Source organism: Manis javanica, chromosome 1 (genome assembly GCF_040802235.1).
Source record: "Manis javanica isolate MJ-LG chromosome 1, MJ_LKY, whole genome shotgun sequence".
Taxonomy (NCBI): domain Eukaryota; kingdom Metazoa; phylum Chordata; class Mammalia; order Pholidota; family Manidae; genus Manis; species Manis javanica.
In genome coordinates this window covers 139,825,937-139,848,942 of record NC_133156.1, presented here as the reverse complement: position 1 = coordinate 139,848,942, position 23,006 = coordinate 139,825,937, and the positions used below count along the sequence as shown (strand labels likewise).

At 44.7% G+C, this 23,006-nt stretch overlaps 1 protein-coding gene across 7 annotated transcripts in view; it reads left to right on the top strand.

Moving 5' to 3' along the window:
* The window catches only part of TRIO (trio Rho guanine nucleotide exchange factor), a 340,446-nt gene that overhangs the window by 275,574 nt on the left and 41,866 nt on the right, over positions 1–23,006 (top strand). For 6 of the 7 annotated variants that reach the window (XM_073237759.1, XM_073237756.1, XM_073237760.1 and 3 more), the window contains exon 35: positions 22,110–22,402. In XM_073237759.1, the coding sequence (XP_073093860.1) occupies positions 22,110–22,402 (293 nt within the window). Of the gene's footprint in view, positions 1–2,631; positions 2,838–22,109; positions 22,403–23,006 lie in introns of those variants that run through there. The other variant, XM_073237773.1, reaches the window with a different exon arrangement.

Below are 23,006 nucleotides of genomic sequence, written 5' to 3'. Positions count from 1 at the left end.
CAGGAAATTATGAATAATATTCCTTGTGGTTATGTCATTTGAGGTTCAATCTCAAAATATAGCTGATAGAGTTTTAAGTATCCCATCTTTTGCTTTTAAGATTTTGGGAGGCTTTTCATCCTCCATTAACTGCCTTATCACTAATGCTTGTTTCTTCTTCAAAAAGTGATATAATCTTAATAGAAATTCTAGGCTCTTAGGTCTTTTGGCACATCTGAATTTTAGTTTTACAAATAGCTTCTTTTTGGCCAATTTAAATAAAAATACCTTTACTTCCATGAGAAGGAGATTGGCTGTTACAGCTTTGCCCAAGAGATAATGATTTTATGTTCCTTCAGTATATTTCTTCAATAAATCATAGCTTCCTTTGTTTGCAGGTCTTGAATTTGCCTACTATGTTTCTTTTGTTACTCTCAATTTCTTTGGCTATTTGTATTTATATAATGTAACACTCAATTTTTTAAGAACTTTGTTTTGAAATAATTTTAGTTCCTCTGCCCATTTTTTGTTTGTTTTTCATGACCCTGTACTTCTGAGGTATTGCCAGTCCTTCATTTTGTAAGATGTCCCCCAAATTGTGTTTCTCTGATGTTTTCTCATGATGAAATGGAGCTCATGCAGTTTTGGCGAGAATCCCACAAAAGCGATGTGCCCTTCCCTCCCTCCCCGCGTGTGGTATCCCGGGGCCCAGGAGGGCCCAGACACGCCTCACACCTGGATCGCCTGGTTCGAGTGGTGGCTGCAGTGTCTCTCCACTCTACAGTTACGGGTTCTTTCTTTGTGATACACGGGTAGCCTGGTTCTCCTGCTGCCTTTACCCTCTAGCTCTAGCATCCATCCATGGTTCTTGCCTGACTAGTTGTTCCTGTGGTGTGTGCCTGCTGGTTTTCTGTTTCTCCTCTCTCCTTTTAGGTTTATTAATTCTAATTCTCAAAGGTAGCCGTGGCTCTGCCTCATCTGCTTATTTAGAGTGGTGAATATTTGTTTTATTCATTGGGTCATGACCCAGTACCGTCACTATTTAGGTCCTCACTCACGTCATTCCAGCTCTGGCCATTGGGAGCTCCTTCAGTGGGCTTCTGCATGCAGAGACACCCCATCACTTCGGGAGCACAGCTGGCTCTTGGCCGGACGTATGTGTGCACACGTGTCTGTATCATAGTCCGCCTCACCCCAGGCTGGACCTTCGGCACAAGGTTCATTCTAGTCTTTTCCTCGCCTGTAACCTGTTCCTCTGGCAGTGGGACACCTGCATCTCATTGTCCAAAATAAAATCCTAGTCTAGAAGCCCATTGTTTTTACCTCTTTGGAAATTGAGTCTTTTCTATACCTAAAATGACTTGACTTTAAAAGACTGAACCCCACCCAGTCACTGCGGGCCCAACACCCTGGGAGACACAAGTGTACAGATCTCTGCGTCTTTGGGTTTACGGTGCTCAGCTCTTCAGCATCGCTTAGGTGAGCTCCTTCCTTCCCTGCCCCCTGCAGAGTGGCTCTGTGTTTCCTTCCTAGGGTCATTGGCTATGGGGTTTACCTTCCGTTTGAGCACATACACCCCCAATCCTGATGAATTTCATTATTTTGGGGGTATGTGAAACATACAGGGTTCCAAGAGTCAGCCCTTAGTTCTCTGACGTATGGGTATCTGCATTTTCCCTTCCCAGCACCCCTTGCCTTTGGTCCCTACAGACAGACCTGGGGGACATCTTTAAAAGCACTGTCTTCAGTAATGGGGCTTCTTTTTTCTTTGTGACACTTTCAGTTATATGTCAAGCCATCAAATGAAAATACCAAAAGCATTATATCATAAGTACCAAAAAACAGAATGTATTGTTCTCCTTCACCAACTCCACTTTTTAATTTCTACATTGTGTTCCTTTTCTGCCAAATTCCTCAAATGTGTGTCTAGCCCACCCAGCTAGTCAGCTTTCACCTCAGCTGCTTTCTTTGCAAAGCGGAGCTCCGTCTGTCCTGGCCTCATCTCACCATTCCGTCCTATCCTCAGTCCTGGTCACGTAAACCTCAGGGTTGGCACTGCCCCTGGCTGCCTTCCTCCTTGATGGTGTCTGCACACTGCAGGTGGACCCATCCTGTGTCCGGAGCTTCCACTCCGTCCCACGCGTCCCCCAGCCTCTCAGTCGCTCCCTATTTCCCGCCTCGTTACGGTGCATTATCATTTTCTGTGAAACTCCTCCCGGGGACCTGCAGCCCCTGGCTCTGCCTTCACGGCCGCAGCTCCCACCAACTGCTCTCCCTGCGGTCTGCTGCAGTGCCCTGGGTCCTTCTCCCCTGGACGTGGTTCAGGCTCTCAGAACAGGTTCGGGGTACCCCCCCACCAAGGTGGAGATGAGCTCAGGGCCCAGCCTCCTCCCCGCGGTGCCTTCCTGTGTCCTTGGGCCTGTTGGCTCTCACATCCTGATGCCAGCGCTTCCGTTGGCTACACGCTTACCAGTCCAGCAGGTTAGATGCCCCCCTGGGTCGGGGTCACGGCACCTTTACTTGATGTAATCTATCTTTACTTTTTAAAGGGCCAAGTTACATAGCAGTTTCACACTTCCATGAATAGACGGGGATGAGAAAAGCCTCCTTCCCTTCCTCCCTTTTTCCTGCCACGCTCCATTTCTCTGACAGATGTGAACCTGAAATTTGAAGAAGGCGGTCACTGGGGAAACTTCCCGTCTGTCACCCACAGTTGTCCTGTTCGTTTCAAGCATCATTCCCTTCCTCTTTTGTAGAGAATGTATATTACAAATAAAGTAAGTAATTTCCCTGCCAACTCTTTTTTTTAAAAAAGAAAATGTTAATTAATGGCCCTTGTTTGGCAGTCTGTATTTTTGGAAAGGGACAAAGTAAAATATTTAATGCAGGTTGTAGTAAATGAAACCTTAGAATGTCAACTAACTTGATTTCCTCAAGGACATAATTTTTTACTGCTTTCATTGCCAAGAAAAGAGAAGGTTATTTATTTGGTAATAAAGATTTCTTTACTTGCATAAAAAGTGCTCTGTACAGAATTCCTCCTCTTGCTTGGTCCCTGCATAAGTACACCATCTGGAGCTATCATGGGACCATTTATAGGGAAAAACAACCTTACGCTTTGCTTTTGGTGTTTTAAGAAGACTATGAGGCCTAATGGGGGCCTATAAATGCCAGATCCTGCTTTGTAGCACTTTTAGGGAGGTATTACACTGCCCAAAACAGCTTTCTTTGTGTGCCTAGCATTTAGTGTCTCCTTTTTTTATCGTTAATTGTCTTAAACTGAAAAAGAAACTAGACGTCTCTGGTATGTTCACATTTTTTACTTTGAGAATTTACTTTGCAGCAAATGGGGTGGTGGGGAGAACCTGAGATTAACTTTTTTTTTTATAACTAAGGAACTAGAAAAGACATTCTTCTTAGCAATAAAAGTACAAACAAAATCATTTATGTTATCAGGTTCGAGAAAGCAGAAATGAGAATTATTATTAATAAAAAGAACTCAAGAAGGTAACACACAGTGTCAAGTGTAGGCTTCCACAAATAGGACCCTCTCAAAAAATGTTTAGGTAACTCAGGGCCCCATTACAGTTTTAGGTATGTAAAGAATATTTCATGTGACTGCTTCAAAGGAGAGGATGCCATCAAAATGCAGTTTGGAGAGTCCTGTGTGTGCATCTTGAATTAATGAGGAACAGGAGAGCACATATACTTACATAGAAGCTGAAAAGTCAAACTTCATGATTGTTAAACAGTGGATATTCCCCCCACGAAGCCATTGTGCTGTATGACACAGGGCAGAGAATAGATGGAAACTTTGAAATACAGAGTAAGAATGTATGTAGGCTAAAGAAAATATCCAATTTCTGAAAAGGGCAAAAATGAGCTTTTAAGATGCTTTACCAGAAACGCCTTTACAAATCACAAGTAAGGATATTTATTTTCTCTGGTAGGACTGCTGCTTGTAAGGCAGAGTGAAGATATGTTTTAGTAAGTCAGGGTGGCGTTGCAGCGGTGAGGTAACCAGTTGGCTGTGGACTGAATTACGCCTCTTTCGTTATCAAGTCACATCAGGAGGCACTGTTTGTGGTATGTCTCAGAGAAGACGTCCATCTAAACAGACAAAGCCCAAAGCAGAAAGCCTGGTGTGGGGAGGGTGTCTGTCACTTGACATTTCACCGAGTGAGGAAATCACAGCTTTGGCTAGTGCAGGAGATGAGAAACATCTGGCTCACAGTGCACCCTCAGAATTTCCTTGAGCTCCAATTAGAGTCACTGTGGTAGAATGTAATCCACGTAGTCTGGATATTCCCACATGTGAAACCCAACTGGAAAGCTGTGCTCAGAAGCGAGGCAGAGGGAGCGGCCATCCGCGGGGAGAGGAGCTGTGCCCTGGGCTCTGGCTGGGCCTGGGGCTGCACAGCCCCCGCCTGTTGCCTGGTTCCATCCAGCCTGCTTCTGAGTGCCCGCTGAGTCGTTTTCTGCTTTTGCTGAAGAGTGGGTTGCTCTGGCTGCTATAGGGATAGCTAGCGTGGGGCTTCTGAGCCCTTAGCCTCAGATCAGCTCCGCACGCACCATGCCAAACGGAACTGAGCCGGTTGATCCGCTGGACTCGCTTTCCCCCGCCAGCGCAGCCTACCGCAGCAGCGGGCAGCCGGGCACCTGCAAGTACTGGATCCTCGACCTAGGTACACATGCTTGCTGTGCACACTCTGCCAGCCCGCCCGCCCGCGGGCAGTTTGCCTTCAGATGGCTGCATCAGCGACTGTTGTGTGCTTTAAAACAAATGTTTTGTGCTCTAACACTGAAATGTGTTTTCTGCCGACTGACTGCCTTGTGACGGGGGCTGTGTGGGGATCTCTGGGAACGGGAGCAGGAACAGGGACTGTGTGCCCGCGAATGTTGACTGATTGCATGGTTGTAAGGTATTCTGAGTGTCTGGGGACTGCTTTTGATTCTCTCTCTAGTATGTGGCATGTAAACAGTCTAAAGTTATCTGTTACAAATCGTCTTATGATTTTTGTTGGTCTTATGTCTATTTCAGGTTTAATTTTGTTTGGGGTTTTTCAGACTTCAAGAAAATGGCAGTGTCCTACGTTTATATTTAGATTCTCTGTTTTCTTCCCTTAAGAACTGCAGCCATATAATAAGATATATAAAGGGTGAGGGGGATGGTAAAAAGTCCTCTAGTAGCCCCCTGTGTATTTCAAGGGAGTGTGTGTGCCAGGCTCTGGCTTTATGCACAGAACTGGAATCAAGACAAGAAAGCATGATTCCTGCAAAGGTCATTTAAGAAGCAGATAAGCTCTGCTTTGAGGAAAAGGCAACAGGATACAAAAGAATGAAGCAAGGGAGGAATTAGGTCTGTGGGTCCCCACAGAACTCCTGCCCCACCATACTTCAGGGGAGGCTAGCTTTCCAGCAGTAACTTTTGACATCTGTCCAGACCCTCCAGCCATTAAAATGATTTTTCTTCTGGCTGTCTCCTGCATACCAGCAGGGATGACTTCTCCCAATTTCGGTCCTGGCCTGGTGCACTTCTAATGTTTGCCTTCACTGTCCAGCCAGCCATTATTCACATGTGTGCCCCCAAGGGGGCAGCAAAAGGGAGAGGGCCAGGGGCTCTGGTGAGACCTGGGCACTTCCAGTGTGTTGTGAGCCCAAGAGAAAAGGGATGAGGTTGAGGTACCCGCCAAGGAAGGGGGATCAGAAGGGAAGGGGGCTACAGAATATGCGCTTCCAGCATCTGCTTTCAAGGGAAGTGGCATATTTACATGTTTGTTCATGAAATACTAGAGGAAAACAACAAATTACCTGGTTAATGGGTCCTGAAACAGGTAAGTGTTGGTGTGTGAATATTCAATTTGTTGGTTTAAACATTATTTTTGATAACATTCCTTGTATTTTTTGTTCACAAAGTTACCAAGACATTTTAAACCGTAATTTTTATCATATTTATGCTAATTAAATTGTTCAAGAATTTAACATTGTCCAGGCAGGCCAGGTCCATTAGTGATCTATACACTATGAATTCTGTACTGGGTGGGTAAAAGCCACCAGATGATGTATAAGATCTCTTTATTGAAAAATAGTAAGGTGTGTGCATTGAAAAGAAAAATTGACAACATCAGACATCTGATTTAAAGTCTCATCCACTTGTTAGCTCTGGGTCTCAAGCAAATTACCTTATCTCTCTGAACTTCATTTCTTTGCAAAATGGGAATGACAATAGAGCATCCCTTTCAGTGTATCACAAACCTCACCAAAGTTTAATGAGCAGTTTTGCAAAGTAATGGCTTTTAAGAAAACATAACATTCTTCTTATAGGAGGAAATTTGAATCCTTAACACTGTTTCAATTCCTTAGGAATTCATCTGAAGGTACATTCTTAAACTAACTTTTAAATACTGGAGGATAATTAATCCACTATATTTGTTATTTCCCTTACATATATTTTTGTTCTGGCAATCCTCAAACTGTAATGGAGACTCCAGGTGATGTTATGCAGACTGTCACCACAAAATTTTTAAGCTAACAGAAATTTGGAATGAAACTGATGTACACTGGAATTTTCATGAAAAAAAAATCTAATCTCTTGATACACAAGGACAGATAAGAGTTTGATTTTTTTTCCTGGGAAAATCTGGCTGTTGTTCGTCTGTTTCCAAGGCTTCATAGCAATTCCAAGACAATTTCCTGAATGCCATGTTATGTAAGAGTGATATTTTAATGCATTCTGATTCCACTTATTTGACTATGGGGAAGTATACTCGCATCAGATTTGAAGAGGAAAATGGTTTTGAGTAATATCCAAGAAATGACTCCCCAAGTAACTTTAAAATGCCCATAAATCAGAGGATGATTGATCAAAGTGCCTTTCTTTATACCCACAAGCAATCTGGGGATTCACTTGTGGGGAGTACCTCAGGAACTGGGCAGTTTTTCTGCTGTCTGACATTTTCAGGGGAGCACTCTCCTTGTCCAAATGTGAATTAGTCTTGCTTGGAATAGTCTGCATGGAAGCCTGTTTTATTTACAGGCATTGCCATTACCAATCACTTACAAAGCCATAAGCCCAGGGGCTTTTACTGCTAAGCAATTGTTAGGAAAAGAACTCAAAAGAAGGTGAGGTCAAGAAGAACTATAAATTACCTTTAAGAGGGTTTCAGTGGGAGAGCCAGGTTACACTAATAAGGTAAAGGAACTGTTCTCATTCTGAAACAAGTATAACCCTTTACAGGGCACATGGACTTTATTCCAGTGCTGTACATAGTCCCCTGACTGAGGAAGAGCATACCGTAGTGATCCTCCTCCTTAACGGGGAACAGATCCACATACAGAGTGCACTGTGGGCCTTACCCCTCTCCTCGAACTATCTTCAAGCCTTCGATGAGGAGTGTGGATTCCCACCCATGCAATTGTTTATATAAATTGAAGAAAAACATCTCAGAAACTAAATAGAGGAAACTTGTTTCTTTGCTGAAACCTGTTACGAAAGCAGGCAAGTAGGTTGACAGCAGTGCCCACTTCACATCAAGAATGGCAGCCACAGGACATTAGTTCCCTGTGAGTAAACAAAAGCCACTGCAGGACTCAGCACAATGTTACATTGTTTCAACTGTGAAGACTAATTGTTTCGCACAAATCACTAGGCAAACCGAACTGTATCTCAAATCTTTTTTGCTCTTCAAGTATTTTTTAAATGAGTCAGAGTGTAAGATAGGATACACATGATTATACAATGGGAATAGTGTGTTACACAGAAGTCAGACCACCAGTGTTCCTGTTTTAGCTCACCCCTGCCAGTGTGACCTTGGCTAAGTACTTGTTAATCTCACGTTTAACTTCAGTTTCCTCACCTGCAAAACAAATGTATGCTTGCTGCTGCTATGGTTATTATGCTTTCCAGAGAACTGCACTGAAGGTTATTTTTTTCCTTTAAGCAAACTGTAGTTTTAAAATCATTTTGTTTTCTCAGTTCTCACTAAGCAAGGTGTATTTGTCACTCTGAGTTTATGACAGTTTTGGAAAAAATCAAAACACCATTTCCCACTGAATTTATATATTTCCAGCCAGAGAACAAAGAAACCTAAAATTATTCAGCCTTATTTGGGGTGAATACAAAATTTTGAAATATTAAAACTTTTTGAAGCTACTATTTAACTGAAAATTTCCCTCAAAGTACCTCAGAAGCCTGAAGGACCTAGGTTCGGAGCCTCAGGGGAAATGCCCTTTCCTGGTTCTTTCTCCTCTGGACTGGGAGCAGGCCTCCTCTTGAGCTGCAGTCTCTCTGTGGTATGTGCTCTAAGTATATCCCTTCAGCCAGGCCTCATGGGGAGCACAAATTCATGGCTTTTATTCTGAAGAATTTCCTCCAGGTGCTTAAAGTTGGCCTCCTGTTGAATGAGCAAGTCCATAAACCCAGTGCTGCAGCCTTCCTGGGAGTGTGGGGGTGGGAAGCCCCGGGATTCATCCATTTCCTCTTCCTGTCTCCAAGGAGGCACCACAGCCCAGATGGTCCTAGTCATTTTTCACAGTTCTCACATAAAACATGAACAAAGTGTGTCACTCCAAAATATACAGCTTCTCTTAAACTATATGCCAATTGTAAAAAAAAAAAAAGAAAATTGGAAAATTCACAGACATGGAGCAACAGAGGGGGAAATAACACCTCTAGGCAACCACTGATAATGTTTGGGCACATTTTCTTCTAGTCTTTTTATATGGAAAATGATGCATTTTTTATTATACTTCTTAAATTTGACTATAAGAAATTATCTCAATCCTACCCATTGTCTTTTTTCACCAAGGCATAATTGGAGAACATTTTTACTGTTACATTTTATAAAGATTAATAACAGTTCACATTGCCATGAAAACAGACCTGTGCCTGTCCGCATGAAAGAGTTGCTCTTACATCCACGGATGTACCCACTGAGAAAGGACACTGCCTGGGGTACCCCCTTCCTCCTCTATCTCTTAAAGTTGATGGATTAGGGCAAGAAGTGGCCCCAAGGCCAAGAAGCACGTGTGAAGTTGAATAAGGATGTCTTTAATAGCAAGAAGGCAATGCGGGTTATGACAGAAGGAAAGCTGAATGTTTTCCCTTTGTCTCTCCAGCTAGAAAGGAAGCCAGCCTGCAGCCGTCCTCCACCCCCGCACCCTATGCGCAGGCTGCTGGTGCTGTCTCCTGCTGCGTCCCTCCCGGTCTGTGGCACTGCCACCCTGCCACCCAGGGCACCAATTAAAGCTAAGGAGGAATCTGTGCCGGTAATTGGTGTTCCTGGCAGAGGCGTTCTTTGATTCCTTTTGTCCCCGAGCTGCTTTGTTCCCTCCTGGAGTAGCTCCAGCGCCCTGCCTGCCTTCTCTCTGCAGTTGCTCAGCTGCTTGAACAGTCCCGCGTGGGGAAGAGCCCCCCAGTGCACGGGCGCCCTGAGGAGGAGGTGTGGGGTTCTCGAAAGCCAGCGCTGCTGGACCCAGTCACCTCCCCCAAGGCACATCACGCATAGGGACTTCACCTCTGGTGTGGGATATGTGAATAACTACAAAAACACTTGCTCTGACCCTCTTTTTACTTTTTGGCTTTTGTTGTTGTAGTATGCGATGGCCTGGGAAGGGAGGGAGGAGTCCTCAAGAAATTACAAAATAATATTTGGAAAACAATAATTCAGTGCCATTCAGTTCTTGTAGGGCAGTGGCAGGGGATGGGCAAGATGTCCTAACATCAAACTAAAGTTACGGATTGCAACTCCTAGCCCTGTGTGTTCTTGGAAGCGGACTGTGACGAAGCAGCCATGTGCACACATGCCTTCTCTCTTCAGCTGGGTGGTTAACATTTTAATCTCATGTTCAAGTGTTTAGCTTGAGTGAGAGCAGAGTTTTGCCCTTGGTAGAGGTGTTACTAAAATACAATTGTGGAAGGAAGTCCTAATTGATGACAGCTTTTTGTGTCTTCATTTTTGGACCAAATGATCAGGGACTCTGGAACATAATGTACTAGGTATTTGCTTCAGGTTTGGGGGTGGGAAGTCTTCCATTTCCTCATTCTCCACAGCTGTAACCCTTCCTGCACTAATCCATCCCTTGAGACTGAAACTTAAGCTAACCTGCCCGGGAGATGACATGAAGAGTGATGCTGCCTGGCAACCATAGAACATTCCAAACTGCCGCTCTGACTCTTTTTTTTTCTTCTTCTTAGTGCTCTATATATGTGGCTCTATGAAGTGAGTTATGTAGCTCTATGAAAACAGTTATAAGCTTGTGTGGTTTATAGCATGTTTTGGTTAGGTATGTTCTTAAGCATTTCATGCATTTCTAGGATGTAGGAAAAAGTTTTGCATGTTGGCATTCTGCATCTGGTCTTAATTAAAAACAATAAATTTATAAATGAAGAGAAATCTGTCACCAGCGGAAATAATCAATCAAGTATTTGAAACCATCTAGGAAAGAATTCTCTTTTAAACCGTTTTGCATGGGGAGTGTCTTTGTGTGTCCCCTGCTTTATTTAGAGACATTTTTTACTTTAAAAAATCTACAAATGACCCCTTAAAAAACATTTTCATCTTTAAGAAGTAGCCTAAATTATTTGTTTCTTCCAACAAGAAGACATTAACCAAAAGTATAAATATACGTCATGAAGAATACAGTGGCAAATGTAAGCTTCCTTCAAGTAAGACTAGATCTTTCACTACTAACGCTTCGTATTTAGTATCAGGAGTGATTATGCCCACCCGTCCAGCACTGACATTTCTCAGCAGTGTCAGAACCACTAAAAGGCAGAGTCTGACACAGAATGTTGTATGAGCACCACACATTGCTTATTTCCCCCAAAATTACCTTTCTGTTCCCTTAAATGATAATTTTTCAGGAAAACAATAAATAATATATTGCCTTGGAAGTAGCTTCCCAACTGAAGAAATTAAGAATCAAGAACCCATTGTTTTATCACAGAGAAAACCTCATTATCCTAAGTCAGCAGTATACGAAATACTAAGTAATCTGGTTAACATGCAGTAGTTGTTTTCTCAATGATCTTTATTTGTGTAAGTGATACTCATCTTAAGTAATTTTGTGAAAAGAACAGCCATTTGACTTTTTGGGAACACAGCATCTGAGCCTCTGAAAAGCCAAACAAGTAGGGGGACAGTGGGAAGTGGGCCTGGCTCCTGAGCGTGTAGGCAGATGGGGAGGGGAGCAGTGCGCCACAGGGCGTCACCCACTGCCAGGGGTCCTGGGAGCACGGGCAGCACCCTCCTGCAGCATCTCCCGGAGGTGGCCTGGTTGGGGCGTGGCCATTTTATCTAATGGTGTAGGAGGGGCCAGTGGAACACCTCTCCCTCTACTCCCATGGGTGTCAGACCAGCCACCAGCTACCAGCCAGGACTTCCCAGGGAGCAGGGCCACTGTGGGGTTCAGCATGGGCAGCCAGGCCCCTGCCTGGCTGGAGAACTTACCATGTGAGAGCTGGTGCTAACCCGCCTCTCCCCGTCCCCACAGCCGACAGAGGCTCAAGAGCCTTGCAGTGCCTACGTTGGAGTACAGGGGCCTGGCTGGAAGGGTGTCAGAAAACTCTGGTAGACATAAATGTCTGCAGCTTACAGGATTTGTGTGTGCATTTCCAGTCTTGTCTTTATGTAATTTTTTTGGAAAAACATCTTCTGTCCATCCAGCAAAGATATTGTGCTTATGTCTTTATGTAAAAGTCAGGAATGAGCCCAAGTCCCCTCCCGGTCGTCATTGGCAGGGTAGCCCCTCAGGGATTTCTGTTCCCTTTGGGATAGCTCAGACTTTTGGTTGCCAAAAAAGCCTGCTGACCATCTCCCCAAACATATATTTCAAGGACTAGCTCACAGAAAAGGCAGAGATAAATGGCCCTCTCCATCCAGGAGGACAGGAATTAGGCTAGGAACTCTCCACAAACAAAGCCCATGTTTGCCCCGAGGAGGCAAAGGTCACATTTAACAGTAAGCCCCAACATAAAAGCCAGGTTAGAGAGAAGGGAACTTGCTGACCCACAGCTGGGTTTCATGGCTGCGTGTGGATGTCCGCCCAGGCGAGCAGTTGATGTGCCTGGTGCCCCCTTCCTGCCACTGGCAGCGGGTGTCTGATAGGCACATCTCCCCACAGCAGCACAGTAGGCTTTCCTCTTGGCCTCCAGCTTTGCCAGGGGCCAGTTGGCCACTTGTTACTTTGGCTGTGCCCCCCCCCCCCACCAGCATTCCAGTCACAAGGCGTGGTGGCTCCCTAGCTCATCTTTTCCTAGAAGCCAATAGCCTGGTGATGAACTGTCACCAGCTGCAGACCCACGTGTACCCAGAGCATCCCTGACCCAGCAAATGAGCCGGGTCCTGCTTTGTACAGGGTGTGGATCACCCAGTTTACTAGGTGCATGTTGATTCCTTACACTGACCCAGACTGGCTCATCCTTTCTGTTATCCACATCAATAATGACTCTTTGCTCATTAATGCATTTCTGAGGTGTTTTCATATTTCCTCTTTGGCAATAGTGATAGCCTGTTCAGCTGATTAGCCAAGCAAAGGATTATGCCATCTGTTTTCGTTTTTACTTAATTTCTTCACATTTCCTTGTTGGAAATTAGAGTAGTGAAATTCAAATGGAGAAAAACCTTTAAAATGAGATGGTTTCCTGCCTAGAAATTCTGACAGCTTGGTGTTGCCCTCACAAAAATGAATGAGACCCTTAAAGTTTTGCATGTGTCAAGATAGCCACATATCCTAATGATTATATAATGTTTTAGGTGTTTCCAGAAACCACACCAAGAATAAATAGAATCTAGAGATTCTCTAAAATAAGAGTCAAAAGAGCATATTTGCACGAGCAACTTCCATTTGCACATTCTGTTTGGTTGATTAAGATTTCACCAGCCTTGTATCTCTAATGTGCCTCATGTTAGGGGTTGGTGAGAAGGCCATTCTCTTCTCATGACATGACTCCCTAAAACAAGAGTAGAAAGTGGGGAAACTACTGTGCCTGTGTGCACTTACCCTTGCTTTCGACCTTCACAAAGAAGGTAAAGCAGTTGTTTCTAATTGAGTCCAGTTGTTTCTCCTTGAGTCTGTTTTAATTGATGCCAGTGATTACATTGTGTTCTTCCATTCAGAGTCCCTGGTGGGCTGGAGTGGACACTCCTGAGTGAATGTTTGGAAGGGGGCTGCATGGGGAAGAGTGTTTGCTCATTTACATGCATTTTCTCAGGCAGCAAAGACCATGTGTTCTTCATTAGAGCGTGAGCCGTGGCCAGGCTCTGCTGGACCCCTGGTTGAATCTAGGGATTATGTTTTAAAAAAAAAAGGCTGGGGAATTTATCCTGCTTCATATCTTCTGCCTTCACTTCATATTTTAAAAGCAAATACAAAGTTCACATTTTTGCATTAAGGACCCCCTCTGCATCAAACTGTGATGTAAAATTTACTTGTATATTCTCTTTCCACATTTTTGGTCATTACCACTCCACCAACTAGTGCTCAGTGCTTCTGTACAGCTTCTCACTTTTCTATTTCCCATGTTAAACATGAATTTGCACAACAGAGCCCAGAGTGAAGCCCTGGAACCCCAAACCTTTAAGGTGTGCAGGGGAACAGCTGCACTGAGGCTGCAGTGTCCAATCCAAACCTGTGTTTACACCCCTGAGGCATTTGTATTATGCTGAGGAACAAATTAACGATCACTGGCTCATAGACAGATGACTGGGATGTGAGATAAGGAACTGGAGTGAAAAAGTCAGTCGATTAAGAAAAGTTTTCATCTACTTGTTCACAAATAGAAGGTAGATTTAAATTTAGAAAAATAAAAAGACTTGCTCCTGTATTCTGAACCACCAAAGTGTAGCCATATCACAGGCCAGGGTAGTTTCCTCCTCATTATCCCAAATTCTCCAAGTAATACCCAGCTTCATCTCACTCATCAAAAATTCATGCACCCTGCCTGTAGAGGCAATCCAAGCCACTGGGTAAGATGACGAGAAGGTGGACCCTGTCCTGCCAATTTGTTTCAGCCCCGGGCAAGTTCGCTATGGATTCTGTGTGACCAAAGAAATGACAGTAGAACATTCTTGGGGTGAAAGGGTTATACCAACTTTATTCCCACGGTAGCAGGTCAGTCACTAGCATCCCGTCCACTCAGAGCAGTCTGCATGCAGCAAGCTGGTCTCTGCCTCTGGGCCTCTCTGCCCACGCAGCATCTCAGTCTCTGTCCTCAGCGCTGCCACCACTCCAGCCTCTGCCGTCCTGCAGCCTTGCAGCCGTGCCACCGTATCACCCAGAACACTGGGTGGAGCTCTTTATATAGAGTCAGTAACGACGTCTTGACCACACGTGTGTAGTGAGCTGTCCGACCAGGGCCAGGTGAGAATCCTGGCCACAGGAACTTCTCTTTATCCACAGACTCCTAGAAATGCATCTGAAAGAATAAGTTTCAGATTAGGGTTTATGTGATCTTCGGCAAGAGATTTTCTAGTGTTATGGTCTTTTTTTTATACTCCAAAAAAAACTTACCTTGACTCCAAAACATGGAGTTAAAATCCAGTTTGAAAAGTGTAGAGATGACAATCATTTACCCAAAATTTCGTTATAGAATATTTGAACAAACCCAGACAACAATGGTAAGCCAATAATTTACTTGCTCTTTGCTTTACAAGTAATGTACAGATCTGATTTCCACATGTGCATTATAACCTTCCTGGTGTGGTAGAAGAATTTACTAAATAAAAATGTGATTCATTGCATTGAATTCTTAACAAGACAGGTTTGAGAAACCTGTCATAGACGAGGTACACCTGTCTAAACCTCTGGTCTGCTCTAAAAGTCTGATGGAATGATTTTCAGGCATTAGGAGCAGCTGCCCCAAAGTTGTCCTTGAATTATCTTTCTCTAGCACACAGCAGTAACTCCTGAGTAATAATAAACATTGCTTGAAGTCCTTACAACTAAAATGGTGAACAAGCACTTTGGAAGTGTGCCGAGGTCTGAGGCTTACCCTGGTTAGACTGAGTCTGTATGATGACATCATTGCATTGTTCGTTTGACAAGTGTTTTTGAACACCTACAGTGGACAAAAAGATGGGACTATCTTTCTTTAAACCTAGCTAGCTAGGTAAACTTGTCCTGGGACGCTCTGGAGGAGACTTTGAAACATGAGATAGCTGTTTATTGGAACAGCTCCCAGTGTTGAATGTATGCATCTGTGTGGTGGCCAAGCCTCATCACACATGACCCCGCCGTCAGCGTGGGTCCCCTGTGTGCACCTCTGGTTGACATTCCGTGAGGTGAGGGACGCCTGTCACGGCAGATGTGCAGCTAGAGCCTGAAGCGCTCCAGCAGCGGCCATCCCGAGAAACCGGGTCAGCTGTGCCTGCTTCCTGCAGTTGGTCCTGGGGGCTCCACTTTATCCTGCATTCTTCCTCTACTTTGGCAATTTCTTTTTTGTGTGCAAAAGTGTGAGTATTGCCTCATGTTTGTGTTAGGCTGTAAGTTTACGAAGACCATTTTTGTTCCTTTTCCTCCTAGTAGCTCAGTAAGGAGTCACTGTCATTTCACAATTGGGAACCTAAAGGACTGAAGGATGGGAAAGTGCCCATGGACCAGTATGGGTCAGGGGTGGGACTGACCCTCAGCCCCACAGCTTCTGAGTGACCTTTAGTCTGTAAAGGTGAAGGCAGGCTCTAAACTTCAGAGATGCAGCATGAACAAAGCAGTGGCTGTGTCTGCCCCCCTGGAGCCATGATTAGAATGCAAGAAATGCAAGAATCCTGCAGGGAAAGGCACTGATTTTGGTGAAATGTTTGTAAACTCGAGGGCCGGAGTTTTCATTCCATAAACAACCATACTCGGCAACCCAGTTGTTATACCATCCAAGAAATGAGGAGAGGGTTAAAATGAAATGTGATCCTTCTTGGTCTGCAATGAGCAGGATACCGTCCCGTTTCCCTTTTTTCTACAGTAAGAAGAGTGCTTTATTAATCACAGATGTCTCAGATTTGGAGACCGCAACGAGAAGGCGATTTCTCTTCTAGCATTTTAGGGTTGTGTGTGTTCACACGGAAACTCCAGTGTGGAGCTGAGGGTTGGGGCCTCTGCTTTCCCTCCTTTCTTCACATATTTTCTTTATTTTAAGAAGAAATCTAACATGGACTTTGTGTGAACTCTGACTTCAGCAAAGAAACCATCTATATGGGTCATTTTTCCCCTGAAAGTTAAAAGAGACTTTAACTGATTTCCTCAGTGCTTCAGGCAGATCACAAATGGCTTTCCCATGTACACACTTGAGCATCTTTTTAAATTGCTGTGATGTGCCAGCCTCTTCATGCTGCCGCTGACTTTGTCCTTTGAATAAGGGACAGATTGTTTAAACAATAGAAACAGAGTAAAGTAATTTATCTAGGTTGCTTCGTTCATCTTCATACATCTACAAACGGTGTTGACTACATCCTAGATACCATATGAGGCCTGGGATGAATAAAACGGAAGTCCTGGGGACAGTTGCCTCCACTGACCTATATTTGTAAATAGCACTTAACAGTGTGTAAAGCTTATTCCTTCTCATTATTTCATGTAATCCCATCATAGCCCCAGGAGGTAGGGAAATTCAGATGCCAAAAATGCTCGCCTGGGGTCCCAGCTGTTGAGTGGAAGAGCCCAGCCCAAACTCAGGCCCTTTGACAAGTGCAGAGTTCTGACTTCTTTAACCGACCTCCCATCCAGACCTGGAATCAGTGGCATTTCCCAGAGTTGACAAGAGGAAAGTGTGTTCCCCAGCGAGGCATGCTTGAGCTGCAGGCGTTCTGCAGACGTGAGATGTAGTGGTGGGAGGAAGGCAGCAGTTGCTGCGTGTTGTCTGTTTTCTTCCAAGAAGGCAGGACAAGGAGAAAGCAAAACAATAACCAAAGATGGGAAACAAACACATACAACGTCTTTGAGTGGCAAACGAGTTCTCCATCATATTTCTCAGGTTAGCTGGGTCCTGACTGCTCTTTCTGCCCCCTTGCCCACAACCCCCTCACCAAGGGCACCTAGGCCTGGCTCTGCCCTGCAAAAAGCATCGCATAGCTCAGACCATTTCAGAAATAGCCTTGATTTACTTTGAATGACCATATTGAAAGTAAGTAATTCGTAGACTCATGAACTTGACCAAAATTAGATGCTACTGTAGCTCATCTCAAAACCAGTGGGGGGTATCCAACATGTCGGGGCATTACTGTTGGTGGTGGCCTGCTGAAGATGTCGTTTAGGCTGGGGATAGCTGGTAGCTCATGATCTATTCCCTGACCAATTCATCATATATTCAGCTTACCAAGTTCCAAGGAGGTGCCAGACACTCTGCTACTGGCCACTGGGCATGGCTGCAAATAAACCAGACCCAGCACCTGCCATGTGAAGCCTGGAGTCTAAGGTCACAGTCAACTTCCTGCCTTGACAGGCAGTTACCAGTTAGGACAGTTCTGCCATGAAATGGTATAGAGTTCTGGCCGTGGGGCTCTCTACCCGAGGATGATCAGTGTCATCGGCCCGAGCTGTCCACTGTCTAACCCTAAGCAGAAAGCTGGGGGCTGAGGGGAAGAGGACCACCCCGGCAGTGTTCATGCCTAGGCAGGACACTTCCCAGACACAGCAAATCACAGCCATCGGGAGCTCTTCTGGGAAGGGAAGCCTGCACACAGACTAGTAATTTAAGATCTTCCCAGGACCTTCTAAAACTGTCTTATGTGATTTACACTTACATTATGCCCACTAACATGGAGGCCTTAATTACACTAGAAACCATTGTTGCTTAGTTTAAAATCAGTGGTTAATGTCTATTCTTCAGATAACTAATAAAAAAAAGCAGACACTCTATTTCATTCTATTAATGATTGTATTATGTTTAATTTTTAATTTTTAAATACTTTATGCATATGCTACAATTCAGTAAAGAGCATATAAATGAGCTTATAATCCATTGATTTGGGCAAAAGGAATTGCTATATTGAAAAGACTTTTTTCAGAGTATGTCAAATATGAAGCATGTTCTCAGGCATGAAGAATTGAACATTGTTGTTAAAAACAAAATGGAGAGGGAAGGAATTTATTTGCTTTCATTCTTTGTTATTTTTTCATTGCTAATCAGAATTGTGACCAATGTACCAGAAGCATATTACACAAACTACCTGCTAACCTTAGAGACATGCAGAAATTCTCCCTCTGCATTTTCAGGCTTCTGAAATGATACTGTTTTTCAAGGTAAAATTTTAAAAATCAACAAGATCCCCTTGGTTTATAATTGCTGCTGGCATTTTTCTAAGTCATAAATATGCCAGGAAAGTGAAATAACAAAGAATGAAAGCAAATAAATTCCTTCTCTCTCCATTTTGTTTTTAACAACAATGCTCAAATCACTCAAGTGATTTAATAAACATCAGCTCAGGAGGAGAACTTCTGTTCCCGTCAGAACAGCAAGTCTTCCATAGCCCTGGTGAGCTCTGCCTTGGGCATCTACCTCCTTCCTGGGTCGCGGGTGGAATGTTTAGGCCGTGGCCATGTTTACAATGCCTGACCTGCAGGTGAGGAGGAAGTCTTTTACAAGTACTTACCAAAGTACAAAAAACCAAATCCTATACAGCTGAGCCCACAGAGAGATGCTAGGGAATGACTTCTCGAATTGCTTTTTCTTTCTGAGACATTTTTACAGCCACCAGATCCTTTCTCAAGCAAGGCTGCAATGCCCTGAGAATCATCCTTGTAAAGCCAGCTGGGTCCCACGAAGCGCTATTGACTGTAGTCCCTCCCTCTTGTCTCCTGAGGCCCACTGAGTCTAGTGACCGTGCTTCTGGGAGCTCAGCCCACATCCCTGCTCACCGCTGCTCACCTCTGCCAAGAGGCCTCTCACTTTTATCTAATGCTGCAATCCTTGGTGCACAGAGAGACTATGTCAGAATTCCTGGTGAGCATCTAGGAATCCTGTTACATACTGCATTGCTCCAGATTTCCCTAGGTTCTCGCTTACAGGCACAAAAACATGTGAGGTTCATTGGTTAGCTTTAGGCGACGCTCCCCACTACTTCTAATGTGTGAGTATTCTGCTTATGAATCTTAAAACCTGTAATTACTTGTATTAAAGTAAGTGGGTCTTGGTGTTTTCCTGCCGCCCTCATTCACATGAGGCACAGTGGGCTCTGCTAGTGACACCTCGTCACACCAGGCCACTCTGGGACATCTCGAAACTTCTACCTGCACACCACCTCCAGGGTTCTTGGACTTGAGTGGTTATTTGACTGAGTGAATATATGTTGAAGAATGACTACCCTTAAAATATGGGCTGTGAATCAGCTTGCTCTATTTCTTCAGGCTGGGGACTTGTGTTGTTAATAGTTGCCTACTGTGTCAGGCCCTGAGTGTACATCAAGGAAGCAGACAGTCAAGGCCCCTGCCCTGTTGGGGCTTACGTTCTCGTGACCTAGTTCGTGGCTATTCAGGCCCAGCCCACTCCAAGACTAGCATCCATGCCACCTCCTTCCTGAAGCCGCCTGTGATCCCTCCACCTGATTCCTCTTCCTTTCAATCTATATTTGTCCTCACTTATGGCATGTGTCAGTCTTGCCTGCCTGATAGTTGTGATCCCAGAAAAGATGACCTGGTAGGTACCCTGGGTGAAAAAAGTAGGTTTTATTCGTCTCTGTCCACTGGCAAATACAGGGCTTGGCCCTGAGTCTCAACACAGTGATTGACTTTGAAACATGTCACCTGCTGTGGCCAGCACAGTGTCTTGCTAATACTACTTAAAACATGTTCATTAAGTAAGTTATCACCTAGCATGTGGCTTATCCATACCCAGCTCTTCCTTGTATCCTCCTTGTTGTCACTGCACCAAGAGGGAGGGACTGTGCCTCCCTTGCCTGGCCTTTATCCTCAATCAGCACCCAAGAAAGTCCCTAGGAAGTACTTCCTGTGTGTTGTCAACTTGATGGTTTCATTCTTTGCCGCCTCTTCCTGGTGGTACCTGAGGAAAATGACCCATGTGGAGATGTTTTAGTAACTCTCATTTAAAAATAAATGCAGAAACATATATATATATATATATATATATATATATATGTATGTATGTATGTATGTGTGTGTGTGTATATACAGAGGGGAAGAAGTTTTTAACTCTTAAAAAGAAGATTGATTAGTTTTGAACTAAAGTCTGCCTCTGAAAAATCTCGATTTTTAAGAAGAAATGATCTTGCTAGAAATGCATCATCTGTTTATGGAAGATTACACCCTCCACCCATGCGAGGCCTGGGCCAGGGAAGGAACGGGATGGCAATTAGACAGGGAGCTGCTGTCTGGTCTGGGCATCTGGAGCATGAATGGGAAACTGCTGTTGACTCTCATGTATAATCACAGGATTGAGAGGAATTAACTCTCCTGCTTTTAACTGTGCCCACCCTGCTCTCCAGTGCCACAGAGGTGAACAGAGCTAAGGCAGGTGTCTGCATAAAAGAATGTTTCAAAGATTAATTTTAGCGTATTTTTAAGACTTCAAGAAATTTAAGAAAATAACAAGCATAGTGAATGATCTTCCTTGTTCCATTTCCTAAAGTAAAGCATTTTATTCCATTTGTCCATGGTGGAGTCCTAGAGTCAAGCGCTGGGGAAAGGCCAAGCAGTGGCCAGGATCAGTTTGCAAAGTAATGCCTCGTAATGCCATGGCTTTGTTGAGTGTCAGCTGCTACCCAAGCTTTTCATCTCTCCTTTTTTTCCCAAAAAAAATTGTTAACCCAAGGTTGAATATATTGTTGAGATCCAATGAGAGAATTCATTTGGATATATTTTCTGTAGAGATTTTTGGTTATTTGAGGAAGGCTTCACCTCCTGTTTGTTTTAAAAATGTGTTATTGTTTTTGTTAATTGTGGCTATTATTTACTCCAATCTGTGAAGTAACTTTGCTGGGGCTGAGAGCAAAGATGCCACGGGCCAATGTAGTTCCAGAGGCTTACAGTGAGCCACGGGGCCGTGGGCTGGCTGGCTCAGTAAACCAGCCAACTTTACCCCTTCTACAGCCACTGACTTCACCCTTGACACATAGCTTTACAGACGGGCACCATTTGTTACAAAGTCTGACCAGGTCAAATCTATGCTGATTTGCACACATGTGCACACGGACACAAGTTTATTGAGTTGTACTTTTATTCACTTGTAGTAAGTCAAACTAATACATTTATCAATCAGAACTAGTTTTTAATTTCCTTTAAATTCTTCTTTCTTAGCTTCTGTTCATTGTGAAAATAATTTTAAAATTCTGTCTCCCAATGCCTGTGGTATTTTTAGTGCTAATGACATTTTAAGTCCATGCGATAATGATACTGGTCTTCAGGATGGGTGACTTGGGGATTTTTGGTGGGAGCATAACATCTTGAAAAAAATCATCTGTAGCAAAACTCAAGTTTTATAAACATTTGAAAGGGTGCGTGCATGAGGGATCAGTCTTTCCCTTCTGCCCTTTCTGCCCTATAGGAAGCAGGCACACTCAGCTTTCCACCAGCCTGAGTGCCAGACACAGTCGGGCAGTGCTCAAGTTTGTTGGCAAAATGGTGCCACTTTATCCTCAGAAGGACTGACTTGGAGGCTGTTCCTGCTGTCCCATAAGTGGTGCACACACACCACGGAATGTTGGCCGTGGAGGAGAAAGAGACGTTGCCATTTGTGACAACGCAGATGGACCTGGAGGGCACTGTGTTCAGTGAAATAAGCCAGAGATACACAGATGCCATATGGTTTCACTTACAACTTGGAATCTTAAAAAATACAAATGAGCAGATAAGCAATAAGAAATAGACTCAAACTGGTGGTTGCCCTTGGGCAAAGGGGAGGTGGGTAGAAGGATGGGTAAAAGAGGTGAAGGACATAAAGAGGGACAAACTTCCAATTGTAAAATAAATTAGTCACAGGGATGAAAGTACAGGATAGGGAATATAGCCAATAGTATTATTGTCATATCTTTATGTGGTAACAGACGGTAACAGCACTCTCATGTGGTAAGCATGTCATAGTGTATATAATGGCCAAATCACTATGTCTCTGGACCTGAAACCTACAGAACACAATGTACCAGCAATCCTTCAATTCACAAACAACCTTGCTGTCTCTGCCCTGCCAGACTCCCTGTCCGTGTCCAGTAATGATGCCAGCCCGCCCGCCTCCGTGGCTTCCCTTCAGCCCCACATGATGGGGGCCCAGAGCTCCCCAGGCCCCAAGCGCCCAGGCAATACGCTGCGCAAGTGGCTGACGAGCCCGGTGCGGCGGCTGAGCAGTGGCAAGGCCGACGGGCACGTGAAGAAGCTGGCCCACAAGCACAAGAAGAGCCGGGAGGTGCGCAAGAGTGCCGACGCCGGCTCGCAGAAGGACTCGGACGACAGCGCGGCCACGCCTCAGGACGAGACCATTGAAGAGGTCAGAGCCCAGCTCCACTGGAGCCGGTTACCCCGTGCGCGGCTGCACACCAGGACCCTCTGACGTTTTCAAGTTGTAGGAATAGCTGCTTGTCTCGGCAATACTTTAACTTGGTTCCCTTTTCCTTATGTACCTGGAAATGTCAGAGAGCCCCCGTCAATCCCATGGGGACCAGCTCTGGCCGTGCAGCACGGCAGGCAGGACTGAGAGCCTTGCCCCAGGGTGCGGGCACCCCAGCCTGCTCTGGAAGGAGGTGGGTGCGGTGCTGCCCTGGCCCTGGTCTCCATGCCACCAGCCAAAACTGTGGCACCTTCAGCGCTGCAGAAGGGTGGATGGTCCCTGAGGTTGGCCCTGCCAGGGTAGCGGTGTCCTAGGGCGGAAAAGTATGCCTGTCGGAAGGAGCAGAGGAATGCGTGCACCTTCCTGCTTCTCCCGAGGTGTGCTCATGCTCACATCTTGGGCTGAGTAGTCAACAGCCAGTTAGTTCACTTTGCTAACCTAGGAGTAAAGACTAGGATATGCCCCTGTCGTCAAAGATGAAGGCATGCTGGGAATTCTTTTTTTTCTCGTTTCGGGGGAGCACAGCTTTTCTGGTGCAAGGAAC